We start from the raw sequence: 14,343 nt of genomic DNA on the forward strand, positions 1-14,343 counted from the left end.
AAAAGGTAAGCCCTTGAATGCAGTTTATTTATTTAATTTTAACGTCAAAGAATGTAAATAATTATCATCATAGTAGTACCAGACAGTAACTAAAGGAATTACGCTACGCTTCAGTAACTACTATATCTTTGAGCATATTCTTTTATCGGATCCTGCATTAGAAGTAGTTAGCTATTTAGGAATTGCGGGCAGTAACATTCGGGGAACATGCCTGCCCCATGTTAGGACCAGAAAAGAGAAAGAAAACGAAGAAACCAATACCTTGTTACCTATAAAAGTGACTGAAACTCATAGAACGGAAATGCCTCAGAAAATGCACGGAGATTCCAGAATCGAGAAAAAGGACTGTACCGGGGATGGTTCTTCTCAAATAGGGGTGGCACCATGTTCGCGCTCATAGAGCATGACAACTAGCCATTTAGCTAATGTCTGGTACTATAGTTATAATTAATGTTACATCCTTTTTCGTTAAAATTAAATAAATAAACTGCATTTAAGGGCTTCCCTTTTGGCGGTAGTCCTGAAGTTTCTATTTTTTCTGACGTAAGTCTCAATTTCGCAACTAATTACTGAAAAGGAATTTCAGATAAATAATAATATGTTGGGGAAGTAAAAGTTTATGTTTTGCACTTTTTATTGTGATGTGCTTTCCATTTTTTTTTATGTAAGAAAAAAGAGGGTCACAGTTACTTTCTTCATCATAATAGGCAGTTTAACCTCGCAGGAAAACAAGAACATCACTGATACTTTCTTCATCATAATAGGCAGTTTAACATCGGAGAAGTCAGTTCAGTTTAAAGGCAGGGTCTTATATGGTGGTTGCGGTCTACTTAGAATTACAATATTTGTTAATGATAAAATAACATGGAAAGGTAAAGCTACATATCGATAAATTACAAAGCAAAATAAAGCTAAGGTAGTTATAAAGTTCACTAAAGGCAAAATAATGTGGAGATGTACAATTACCTTCCTATCCATAAAAGTATCTCTACTACATTAGTTAGTAATCTAAAGTAATTTATTTTGGTATCAATATGATAGCATATAGTGTAGACCATGATATGGACGAAGTGGTGATGGGCATTAATCCATACCCCTATTGATTCATCTCAATTTCTAGAGGAAAGTAAAATGCTTCTTTTTCTCGGATGTTCAGCAATTTAATACAGGTCGTATTCAAGAGCTGTGGCTGTCCGTGAAATTCTTAAAGCCGTAAGTAAATAATATACTAACAAGTTAGATGGAGACTCCCCCGAAACCCTGACCGCAGACTGATCACTCTTTCGCACCCGTAGAAATTTATAAAACAGGCTAACAGTTTAGCTCATTAATTTATAAATGACATGCGTTCATTTGTGTTTATACCTTGGGTTGCTGTTGGTCTCTCACAGGGTCCTCGGAGACATCGCTGTGGCCAGACTTCCTTTTCCTTGGCTCCACCAACCTAGCTTCCCGTCCCGGGGGGCTACACGTTCTGGCAGACCTCTTTTTCCCATTGAACACGACCTGTGAGGCGGACCATAAACGTCAGGTTTTTCCAGAACTGCAAAAGAATGGCTAAAAAATCGGGAGTCAAATCGTCAGGCATCTCACTCACGTCTCCGTACTGGCAGTTCCTCCAGCAAATGCCCGACTCTGCACAGTTCACGTACGCACCAGTCATGGCTACCTTTCCTTCGTTCGTACTTGCTGTGGTCAAACGCCCATTAATTACAAACAGTAACAAAAATAAACCGTTCTTTAAGTGTTAAGTAAAAATAATTGACGGTCGCTTCACATGATTAATGATCTGTTTCATGCTTTTAACTGCAAAGATTGTAAAGAACTAAATTATAAAATAAAGCGAACTACAAAAGATCATCTATAGGGGCACGACAGTTAACAAAAGCTAATACTACGAAAAAAAGAAGAGCTCTCACATTTAGAAGAATATCTAAATATAAATGCCTTTACGATAACATGACACTGTCGAATTCTAGCCGTTCAACGGTGGCTGACATATAAAAACTCGGATCATTATGTGTTCCTCAATCATCCGAGCCAGGTTTTCATTTTCAATGGCTTGTTTGAATGCGTGGAACACAGGCGTGTGTGAAAGGCAAACGTGGGACCGTAGCGTCCGTTTGCAGTTTCCACATAAGCATCTTCCAATATTCTGCTATTTCCACCTTATTCGAGGAGGATAGGTCCCACCCTGCTCGAGGCAAACAAGAGGTTTCTATATTCAAGCAAGGATCGAGCTCAGTTGGTTGGTAGAGCCCAGCACGACGCGGGCACTTTTGGCCAGCACAAGCGGCTGACTTTCTGTCTCGGCTTGTCTGCGTCCGTACGGGATGCAAGAAACTCATCTAAGAACATTACGGGCATCCCTACGTGATGGAATATTAACCCAGCTCTTACCCTCTAACTATGGGAAAAGAACCGCGTGACCCGTCGAGGTCATTCTATTCTTATTAACTCGAGTAATAGTCGCTAACCTTAGGTTCATTTCGCGTGAAACCAGTATATGTTTCTAAGACGCCTTACCCGCCGTCAAGATAATTAAGCAACAGAAAAAGTTTACACATTTGAGAGCTTAGGAGAACCTGGATAGTAGCTTCTGAAGGTGTCCGGAATCGTGTGATTATGAAGGGAGCTGGGTGAAGGCGCAGCCAGATAGCGAAGTTGAAGGCCGGTGCATGTTTGCAAAGTGCGTGAGTAGCAGATTCTGCAATACTTTCATGTTAATTCACATGTTTATTCTTACTCAGACGATCAAAGTGATGTATACATGCCTTTACAGAGGTCAGGCAGAGTAGTGATTTAAAATACGGCTACGAACTATACAAGTTTTTACAAATGTTTTTCAAATAAGTCGAAAGGTGAGAAGTTTCGCCTTAAGGTACCTTAATGGGATAAGGAAAAAAAAAAAAACATCACTGGCATTTTTCAACTTATGATTTTATACAAAGGGTGATGCACATAAAAATTAAACCTTGGTCGCTCCATGTTAGATTCGTTGCCGGCCCTCACTAACCTGCATGCCTTGAGTCTAAATGCAAGACAGGTTTTTGGATGCTTCATGAACATCAAAGTATAACTACCCATCTCACAGTCACGGCCGCCCTCACTAGGTCAAAATTTTCGAGTTTGTTTTCGACTCAACCTGGGCTTTACACTGCGGACCAAAGTGACAGCTATCTTCACCTGCAGGCGTCAATGGAGTGCATACCACAGATGGGATGCTAACATGTATAATAGTCTTCAAAAAAAAATTGAGGTTTTTCGCAAATAAGTTGAAGGAAAAAATGTGGACCCCCCAGCAAGCGTTCTCTGGAAGGGGAAAATGTAGGACTAAACCCTAAGGAGTGCAAAGACAAAACTGTAACTATTATTTCCAAACTTTTTGTTATAGATAGAATGATATTCAACTCATGGCCAAACATCAACCAAGTCTATATACAAGTTATACTTAAAATGCTCATGAAAATAAATTGGCATCTGACACGGCCCTCCCCACTGCAAAAACTGGTCCATCGAGCATACGTACAGGTTATGTTTTCACTGTTAAGATAAGAATAGTGAGCTAAAAGCTCCTAGGATTTAAGTGGGTTATTTACTTGCGGTTGGAACTTTTACACTAAACTTATTAGGTGATACGATGGTTGGATTTTGAATCTTCGGACTTCTTGGTGGCGATAAGCAACCGAGGTATTCCGTCCCTCAGGTTAAGCAAATTAGTTTTAAAAGGTTTTTTAATGAATTTGATGGAATTCTTAATCAAATAAATCACATGCTTATCTAGGTTTCATTTTGAAGAAGAAATTCACAAAAGCGAGGGAGGAGGACGGAGAGTCACGTAGGGCAAAGGCGACAGAAGTGTACGTACGGTAGCTCAGGCCCTGCGGAAGCTCGGGCGTTCGGCATCGGTACGTCGCTGGAACCTTTTGCAGACAACCGAAACAAAGAAGGTTCAGACCAAAACATTGCCTGCAAGTGATTCGCCATGGGCAAAAGAAGTATGAAGAGGGAAGATGAGGACTTGTTTTACCGTAGCTGCATAAAGATAGAGGGAACTGCGACTTTCTCATCGTTGGAGGAGTGAGGTTTGCAAAAAGAGTGGAGAGATTGTAAGCTTGTACAGAGAAAAAAGCCGCAAATCCGCTGACTCGATCCTTGCGTTCTGAGCTCGGAGCACGGTCCTTTTAGAAACCAAAGTAGACGCACATGATTCTCATTCCTCACAGTCCTGTAAAAGGAAAATAAAATTCCTCACAGTCCTGCAAAAGGAAAATAAAGGAGCAAAAGGAGAAAAAAAGAAAGCATTGAAACATTGGAATATCACGGCGGAACGGAAACAGCTAAGAAACTCGCACTGAGAAAGAGAGAGGGGGAGAGAACCAGTCTAAGACGTCGAGAGGGGAAAATCTGGCGAAGAAGAAAGTGTGGTATTCAAGAGGATAGTTAGGTACTCCACAACGTCCTCACGATATCACGTCTGTGTTTCCCACCGACACTATTGCGATGTAAATGACGCAGGAGTGCTTTGTTACGAACCGGCAGAAATTGCAGAAAAGACGGTACGCGGTCTTGTCTTCCCCTCGACGCACAGAACAGTGAGAGAACGGGAGCATTTTCCGTGGCCATTCCTTTTCAGCAAAGAACTTAGAAAAGAATGCTTTATCCAACGCAGAGAAACTTCCCAACGAAAAGAAAAAAGGAAGGCGGAAAAGCATTCCTGCCCGCCTTTGCCTTTGAAGAAATAACTAAACAAATACTCTGCAATGGCAAAGACTTTCTTCCTTGGGGTCATTTTCTCGCAGCGGCTTTGAAGAGTCGGGAGAAAGTGTACAATGAGGCCTGCACCCCCACTTTTTGCGCTCAAGAAGAGAAGCACGGAGAGGAAATAATCTTCCTAAAGCATGCTCATCTGAAATAAATCGGGGTTCTTTGGAAACCAACAGTTTTGAAGGATGGAAGAAGACGAGAACATCTCTTCAGTTATCCCGCTTAACCTATCTGGAACCTTTAGACAATTATATGCAGTATTTAAAAAAAAAAAAAGAAAGTTTGCTCATCACTGCCGCGTCTCCATGAAAAAGAAAAAAATGTCGATCGCATTTTCGCAGGAGGACGCTGAAGAAAATGGAACGCCTTCGGAAAAAAAAATTTACGCGATCATATCCACTTCTTCCCGTCCTCGAACAAACTGAAGTTACCGAGCGACAAATTCTCTTCCTTAAAAGGCGGAAATGTTGCAAGAAACTACTTGAACCTCACTCAGTTTACTTCCAGAAAACCCGCATTTTCAGCAGCAGCAAGAAACATGGCCGGCATCCTGTCGGAAATTAGCACGCGCAATCGACTGCTGGGACTACACCAAAGAAAACCTCCTCTTATTGAAGTAAGGAGAATGCAATTCTCAAAACGTAACAAACCAGCAAAAGCGAAACCGACTGCAATATGCATTGAAGAGTAAAACCTCTCCTCCAAGCAATCGCGAAAAATAAACGAAAAAGCCCGAAAAATATCCCGACCTACCGATCGCTTCCAGCAACCAGCTCCGAGTTCTCTCATTCGCCGTCCGATAACCTAAACCACAGAAACTAACAAGTGCAGATACGTTTCTGTTCAAAAGACAGTTAGCGCAGATGAACTCGAAGAAACGCCGAACAAAAACGCGATCCACCGAGAACGGGCTACACCGAGCCCCCACAGATCTCTCGGAACCGAAATCTCAGCTTCCTTCCATCAAACAGCAGCAGAAGAACTCCATAAAAAGGCATCATCATCCACAATTCAAGCCCCGACACTCTTTAACTTCTTTCCCTAGCGTCTTCCTCCTCAAGCAGATGTAAACGAAACAAGAAACTAAGCAATGCGATCTACCGATAGCTAGCGAGTTCGAGATCTCGTACCTGAGACAACTCCGGCGGGGATCTCCGGCATTCTGGCGGGAATCCGCTGGGCGAGGCTCCCGAACGGAACGGAAGAAGAAAGAGGCGTGCTGGGAAAGCCTCCTGAGCTGAGGGGAGGGGTTTATAGGGTTCCGGTTGAGTGGGGGAACAAACTCTTTGCCTCAAGGAGGTTGAATTGAATGGGAGCGATGGGGTGGCCGTTGCGCCCGGGGGAGCGGAAGGATCACCCTGGGGCGGAAGGCGCCTTCAATGCGGGGCTCCTCATTTGGAGAAACCCCTCGCCTTCTCCATGCTAAAAGGGCCTCCGCCCGTTTCACGTCCCTGTCAGGGAGAGATCGATCCGGCCCCACTTCCTCCCTCCAGCCCTCGGTACTTAACCCCCATTGGCTCGACATTCGACCCGATCATTCTGTTTCAGGTTACATTTGCTTCTAGGGCCTGTGCATGCTTTGGTTTGTTGGGGTTAGCTCGAGTTAAACTTGAACTGGAAATGCCTTTCCAATAGCTGAATCCTTTTTCTCGCTCGAAACTGGTGTAGACTTCGGATTCAAGACTTTTAAATCAATTCCCCAAGTGTATCCCGTGTAACTCGTTATACTTACAACTCGAAAGAAAACAATGGATTCTGTTGGTACCAGTTTGCAAGTCAAGTCAAATTCTTGAAAGTCGAACTCGATTTGCTTATCGTTTCGAGTATTTTTGTAAGCTTGAACTTGGCTCATTTATAAACGAGTCGTCCAGGGGCCAAGTTTTTTGGCGCGAGTTTGAGTTGAGCCACCCAAGTCGGCTCGGCTCGTTCTGGAGCCATATCTACACCGATCCAAAAAAGGAACCCTAAGTAGTTCTCTGGGTCCACTTTGAACAAGAAACATGGTGTTTAGTTCTTAATTTGTTTCACTATGACTGCTTTTAGCGTTAGTATGCCAACCATCTTCATGACATTGTTATTTCCTTAGATATAGATGCATTAAGTGAATGAACTCGCAAATTTATTCCGACACGTGGCCGCTGATTCTTAGAGCCCAGTTGCTTCTGTAAAAGGGAGAGCTGAGCTCCATGCGTTGAGCCCTCACAGCGGACCCCTGGCCCACCAGACGTGCGGGTCATGAGCCATGAGTCCGCCTCCACCCCCCTTCAAGCATATTTAATCAAGCCCAGCCTATTCTAGGCCGCGGACAATGTCCTTATAACCGGTCCCGATATTGAACTCTTGACCTCCTTTGAGTTGAAGTTTATAAGTCCAAACCCAAGTGAGTTGATATAAAAGAAATAGACTTCAGTTTTTGTTTTAAGATAAGAAATCAAGGATATAAAAGAAGTATATGCAAAAACAAGTTCAGTTTTTGTAGGAAACTGCCAGGACTGTGGTGTTGGGAGGTTGAACCTACAACCCCTAAATAGTATATGAAGTTGGATGTTTAAAACGGAACCATGACTGAACACACTTCCAGATAAGTTTCAAAAATTTTAAAACGTAAAAGCATTAGCAACAATAGATGGCTATTTCTCTAAGTAGTACTCCTTCTAAGAAGTAATACGGTTCTTCCTTTGGCAGCGGTAGATGGATAGAAATCCAGATCCAATACACAAAACTCCTTGTCGCTTATCCGGCCGAGTAGAACTCTGAGCATAGGAAGTGCCTATGAATGCTTCCCTATGGAACTCAAACCAGTGATATTTGCTTGAAGTGGGGCCTAGTTGGTGACCGATTTTCATTTTGAGTGTGTGTAAATTAAGTTTAGGACTCTTATTCTTCTTTAAGATTGAACATTTTGAAAGGGGAAAAGTGGTTCTCAAGAAGAAAAAGAGAGAGAGAAAAAAAAGAGAGCTAAAAATTAAGTGAAAGAGAAGCACATAAAGAGGTGAAAAAACCAGTTCCTCTCTAACTCTCTCTCCAGCATCCGAGAAGCTCTACATGCAAACCACCTGTGCGAAGTCTGCATTAAACTGTCGATATGATTCAAATCAAAGTTTATATTTGATGATCCACTTGCTACACAGATTATCATTTCTAAAAGTGGTCTCATCAATATGAGTCCCATCAGGATGAGTTTCAATCTTCTGAAAGGCTCTTTTGGTTTAAGGCAAATATTTTCCTTCCAGCCAAAAATTTCGCCACAAATCTACAACTCCGAAATAATAGCTTCTTGAAAATGGCCCCTAACAAGAAAAACTTTTGTCAGGTACTGACCTTTTGACTTAATAAAGAGATACAAAAGTTTTTCCTTTATCCCCTCAAAAAGCAAAGCAGAAGTTGCTGCTTTTGTAGCCGCTCCATTAATCGAACAGCCTCAACAAGATCTAATTAAGAGTGGGGCAATTAACTTCCAAGAACGGGTCAAATCATCATGACCAAAGTGGCATTAAATCCATATCTCTGAACTAATCCAACTTAGAAGAACCTACTCGACGTTTTGGGTAGTAACCGGATCTTATCAATTTTCTGATTCTGATTCGGGTTTGATCAGACCCAGCTTATCAATATCTCTCTCTCTCTCTCTTTCTTTGTATATATATATAAAAGATGTATGGTCTTCGTCCAATCATTTATTTGGATAAATGCATACGTATAGTCATAGTCAATATCTGTAAGTTTTTTAACATAACGACAGCTTCGTTTTTTTTTTCCATATCCGCTGCTCCCAATATCTTGATACAGATCGATGAAACTACTTCCCCTTCAGTTTGCAGAATCGCTTGTGGCAGAGAAAGAGAGAGAGGAAAACTAATTTATTGCTTTTAGACTGTTTCAGCTTCGATTTAGCACCAAGGAGGGATCGCGTGAAGAATGTGGGCTGGCTCGCCTCTTCAGGAATTCCCCGCAGCGTCTCAGCTTTACCGCAACAGGGGAGCGTCTCTCTCCAGCTCAACGGAGCTCCAACACAGCACAATCAACAAGGGAAATGGCGAAATGATTCACCAGATGGCCCTCAAATTTCAATTCGTGGACAGGAATGGGGGAAGCGAGGGATTCAACGGTCGCAGTCGCATGCTAGCTCCAAGCCACACGGTCATGTCTGTCTGACAACGTCAAAAATTCTGAAAATTGATGCGCAGATTCTTTAAAAGAAGATGATGCCAACTAGCTATTACTCGACCACTAACATCGCCAGATATAACTTAAAAGTCGAATTTGGACTAGATTTGTATTGGATTCGAATATACAGATTCGGATATAACTTAGAATTTGGATTTGAATCGAAATCAAGTATAACTTACAAATCAGAATCGAATATAACTTAAAATTTAGATTCATATCAGATTGAAGTAAAACTTAAAAATTGGATTCAGATGTAGATTTTAAAGTCGGATTCGAATATGGTATAAAATTTTTCCCATCCGAATTCGAATCTTAATACGAATACGAATATATGAATATCCGAAAAATCAGATATGATAAACGGTATATTTGATCTAACTCAAATCAGTCGACATCCCTAAGTCGACATCCCTAGTTATATCACAATCCCGTCACTACATGTGGCTCCTCTATGAACGTTATCTCCTCCATCTTGGTTATGTTGTGTAAATGGCAAAAAAAAGTGAAAGCCATACAAATAATTTTGTTAATAGAAACCAAGCGAACCAAAATTTAGTTTTGTACATATTATGAGAAAATCTTTTTTATTGTTGGGTGGTGTAGGGAAGAGGAAACGACACATAAGGAGCCAATCATCTTCAATAACCTCTCTTAGCAGCCAATAAAAATACTTTGTTGTAAAAGAAAAAAGAACGGGCGGGAGTTTCATTTTAAATCAGGTCAACTGAAATTGAGCGCAAAGGAAAAACCCATGGTTAAAACTAATTGACAAATTTCGTCATTATTTAATTTCATCTTGTAAATCTTAATAGTTGTACTTTCAAAACTATTGGTAAGTTTATCGTATATAAAAAAAATTAAAAAACTATGTTTTGGTTTCACTTAAAATTTTCAAACTATAGTTTGACTCTTGCAACAAAACAACCAATAAGTATATCGTATGTAAAAAAAAATTAAAAAATTATGTCTTGACTTCACTTAAATTTTAAAACAATAGTTTGACTTTTGCAACAAAAAATTCCTTAATCAAATTTTACGTATATGTATTTAAAGAAATGAGTTTAATGTGTCATCTAAACATCAAACTAATTATTCAAAACTATTTTTCACATATCCAGTCCTTTCAAAACAGTCTTTTTTTGAGGTGTTGTACTTATTATAAATGACATTTTGAGTTTTGTTTCACCATTTGGGACACGATTTTGTCAACTTTGATAATTGAATAAAATGGATGATAGAACCATGTCAATTAATAGTAAAAGTCTAAAATACTTTATTTTATTTTTTTTCTTTACTTTCATGGGTCAAGTCAATGGTCAAGACCACTTTTAATGGGTCAAACACCTAAGAGTTTTCACCTACCCTTTGATTGATTCAATTTTCTCTCTCCTTTTTTTTTTTACTAGTATATTTGACTTTCATACTTTTAGTTTTAACTTTAAAATTCCAACCATACATCAAGGGTTAAAAATTAAGGAAAAAGGTCATTCCTTTGGGGCTTAAACATTTTTCCTGCAACATTCTCGGCACCTATGTAGCAAGATAAATTCCAACTATTTAAAAGTTAATTTTTGGATATCGAACACTCACTCAAAGAATTATCTTTCCCGCAACTTTTAGTTTCTTGTTATTACAATCAATCATCTGCTAGCAGTTTAATTCGTTGTTCACGTGTAAGATAGTCGCTATGTCGGGTACTCACCTTTTGACTTAACAAAGAGATACAAAAGTTTTTTCTTATCCCCTCAAAAAAGCAAAGCAGAAGTTGCTGCTTTTGTAGCTGCTCCATTAATCGATGAATGTATATATATACACGTGTTGATGAATGCATGTTTTTTTTTGTAGTGCATGCACAAGACAAAGACAAAGTAAGAGTCTCCACTATTTTTTCCTTTTGAAAACTAGAGATCTGTTCAATTTCTATTGACTGTAACTCTAGTTATTTCTCATTAGCTAGTACCAATTCACTTTAACCATTTGTTTTTCTTTAAATAATATATGCACCCTACTATTATACTCATCATATCCTTCAAACGTGGGATACAGTGGACTCTTGGGTCCCATTTGATAGATTCTCCAAAATTTTGTCTTTCCCTTGTCTTTCAAATTCTAAATTGCCAGTATAATGCAGGCGTTCAAGAAGGTCTTCAAGAAATATGCCTTCTAAATTTTGGATAGTATGGAGAACTTTCACCAATTGGATTTTTGATGTTCTTCAAGTAGGTTGGCATTATAAATAAACGTTCTGATCGTCGATTTCCATTTCCAGTGAATAGATGAATCTAATAAGTGTTCAAATTCCAGGGAAAATGAGAAGATTACAAAAAATCATTAAGATGGTTGATGCTCGCCTACCGTAAGGAGGAACATCATTGTTTGATGGAAAGTGGATTATGAAGTGCAAAGGGAGGGAAAATTGCGAAATGCAAAGGAAGGGGTAGGTGCTTATTTTATGCCATTGGAATTATGGGATTCAAGCTTTTAGTAATTTATAGCATGAGATTTGTCGGGGCTCCAGCAGATGAGTTTCTCGCTTGACAGCCGGACTGTTACTCTTGCGGACCCATAGTTGGTGTATGGTTTATGGTTTTAGGTTGGCGAAAACGAAAAAAATATCTCAGATAATTTGGAAGGGACATGAAAAAATTCGAATTTGTTTGTGTTTATGTGACTTGTGTTTGTGTATACCTTATTAGTGAATATGATCAGGACATCAATTATGCAAACCAAAAGCTTGCCTCCATGCAGTGGCCGAACCAATTCTCCTAGACCAAAAGTTGTAAAAGAATTGCCACCTTCATTTACTTACTTTTTCCCTCTAAATAAGAAAAATTTCCTAATATGATTCAATCCATAAGTTGCCACCTTCATTTCGTTGGCACATGGAAGAACAGCAACTTAAAATTAAATGAAAAAAGCAGAACACCTCCAAATTGCAGAAATTAATGTCAATAACTAAAATTTTCTGCGGAAAAGAAGAGAAACAAACATGAAAAAAGATCAATATAAAAAAGCAAAGTAGTCTCTTATCAAATAATTTCCCTTTTTGTGACCATCAGTAAAATCACCGCCGGATTGTATTGAATAAAAACACGTAGTTCCTCTCGCCATTTGTGGAAGCAAAGCAAAGAAAGTAGAAACGGATAAATGCAGAAGCAAGGTACAACAGCTCAAAATGCAGGCAACAGCCTTCTCCCTTCTTTGGCATTTCCACAATTATGAAGATCACATCATGCATAAAAAAAAAACGTAATTCTTTCTTTTTCTCTTTTAGGGGTCAGAGAATCACCTGTTGTCACCAGAACGGCAAAGATGGTGATGAATGTGATCGTAGAGACGGTGCAAACGGCAACAAAGAGGGCCCCAACATAAATTGCCGTCACGCATGCAAGAAACAGAGCCATAAAACCGCCGGCGGCCGCTAGCGACATCAGCAGAGAGATCACAAGCGCGTTAATGGTGGCCGCGCAGAAGAAGATCGTAAACGCCAACAATCCCGTCAGTCCCACCAGAATAATCGCTCCAGCCTAACCCGAAAAAGAACACCAAAAAAATCTCAATACCCACGAAGAGTAAGCTACAAAAAGTGAATTGAGGCGATGGATTACGGAAATGACGATGATGGCGCGCCATGCGCCGCCACGGCGAGTCCAAGCGACGACGCCCTGGGCAAAGTCCTTGGATGCCTCCTTGAAATCGTCGGCATTCTCCTTGACGGATCGGTTGATCCTCTGGACGAACGGGGCGCGGACTTCGGAGTTCGGAAAAAAGATTTGGGCGAGAAATCGGCCGAGCACGTCGTAGAGGGCGGCGCGGCACCTTCCTCCGTCGCCTTGGATGTCTACGAACTGTCGGATCTTCGATTTGTCCTCCGAAGATCCCAACATCGGAAACTCTTCAGCACAAATCCATTTGCCCACAAAAAAAATTATAAGTAAAAACAGAAAGCGCATACATTTTGTTTCATGTTACATCAAGATCAACATCCAAATGACCTTTAGGAACTATATCAACGAGGAAGCCATGTGGAAATCTACTGTAGCGAGACGGAAGGAAGGCAGCTGCGTCTTCTTCAGCAGGACATGTATGTTTGCTTCTCGACCATTGCTTCTCTCTCTTCCAATCTTTCTGTTGCTTTTTATTGTTTATTTGTTTATTGCTAATTAATTTTGTTTTATCTCATAAATTCTTCGTTAACTTTGACTAGCCATGGAGTTGCAGAGTACATGATCTACGATTTCACATTGTTGATATGCGATTTCTCTCTCTCTCTCTCTCTCTCTCTCTCTATATATATATATATATATATATATATATATATATATATATATATATATATATATATATATATATATATACCTTATCCCATTTTGTTAAAAAGACAACCTTACGTTTATTATTTATTATTATTGGTTTTGTCACCTTTGTGTGTTCCCCAAACCTCGCTGACGTTAACATGTCCAAAGCAATAGCTATGAGAAGTTGACATTAAATATGTCTATCAAAAATCATGAGCGAGGCTAATGTTTGGATCTTGTGATCAATCGTTCTTTTCATTTAAGATGAGAAGAAAAGTTAGTGCATTTGCATGGAAAACCAATGTACATAAACCCTGCTTAAAAGCAATGCAATATAAACTTCTTAAGGTGACAGAAATAATAGATGCGCACATTATATTATGGATCAGAAACTGCAAATTGCAGAGGTACATGGTATGCCAAGGGCTGCCTGAGAGGCTGCCGAGGTGTGGCCGAGCCCTATGCTGTCCCAAGATCACTTCCACCTGCACTCCGGGAAAGGCTTGTACAGGGTTGCCCGCCTTTCATTTTAAATTGATATGCTAACAACTAAAAAGCATTACTTGGGCCATAGAAAGCTTTGTTTAGGAAAAAACAAAAAAAACAAAAAACCATTTGTAAGAGTTTATAATACTTAGCCGACCACCACTCTTTATTACTATACTTCTATTGACAAGTAGTATCGACTATCACTCAAATAAACAGTGAAATTATCCAAAAAATTAAGTGAGAAAGAGGAGAAAATGAAATCAGTACATGTGTGAAATTCAGAGGTTTTGCACTCTAACCCTACGTAGTGTTTTCTAAGCATTAAAAGTGAAATTTGGTGCTTGTGTATCTTTTCAAGAAACTACATATAGAGTATTAACGATGAAAGATCTATATACTCAAAATAATCTATAAGAAATAAAACTTATACTTAAAAATTGACTTGCACATAATAAATGAGAGTAACCAATAATGGATATATATATATCTATATATATATATATATATATATATATATATATATATATATATATATATATATATATATATATATATATATATATATATATATATATATATATATATATATATATATATATATATATATATATATATATAT

General features: G+C 39.3%; 2 protein-coding genes across 7 annotated transcripts in view; both read right to left on the reverse strand.

Annotated features, from left to right (window-relative positions):
• Positions 1–14,343, reverse strand: part of LOC116254745 (transcription factor bHLH153-like) — a 46,575-nt gene that overhangs the window by 3,240 nt on the left and 28,992 nt on the right. Inside the window, exons 1-8 of one of the 6 annotated variants that reach the window (XM_050078056.1) lie at positions 5,898–6,171; positions 5,521–5,585; positions 5,255–5,353; positions 4,031–4,228; positions 3,869–3,923; positions 2,586–2,707; positions 1,598–1,689; positions 1,366–1,506 (exon numbers count right to left, since the gene is read on the reverse strand). In XM_050078056.1, coding sequence (XP_049934013.1) covers positions 1,366–1,506; positions 1,598–1,689; positions 2,586–2,707; positions 3,869–3,923; positions 4,031–4,070 — 450 coding nt within the window. In that variant the 5' untranslated portion in view covers positions 4,071–4,228; positions 5,255–5,353; positions 5,521–5,585; positions 5,898–6,171. Of the gene's footprint in view, positions 1–1,365; positions 1,507–1,597; positions 1,690–2,585; positions 2,708–3,868; positions 3,924–4,030; positions 4,229–4,536; positions 4,560–5,254; positions 5,354–5,520; positions 5,586–5,897; positions 6,173–14,343 lie in introns of those variants that run through there. The other 5 variants (XM_031630303.2, XM_031630302.2, XM_050078057.1 and 2 more) reach the window with 5 other exon arrangements.
• Positions 12,168–13,024, reverse strand: LOC116254376 (uncharacterized). The gene is made up of 3 exons (XM_031629751.1): positions 12,933–13,024; positions 12,546–12,832; positions 12,168–12,464 (listed from the first exon to the last, which is right to left on the reverse strand). The coding sequence occupies exons 2-3, from the start codon at positions 12,822–12,824 to the stop codon at positions 12,168–12,170; spliced, it is 576 nt and encodes a 191-aa protein (XP_031485611.1). The 5' UTR covers positions 12,825–12,832; positions 12,933–13,024.

This window comes from Nymphaea colorata, chromosome 5, assembly GCF_008831285.2.
Source record: "Nymphaea colorata isolate Beijing-Zhang1983 chromosome 5, ASM883128v2, whole genome shotgun sequence".
In the NCBI taxonomy this organism is placed as follows: Eukaryota; Viridiplantae; Streptophyta; class Magnoliopsida; order Nymphaeales; family Nymphaeaceae; genus Nymphaea; species Nymphaea colorata.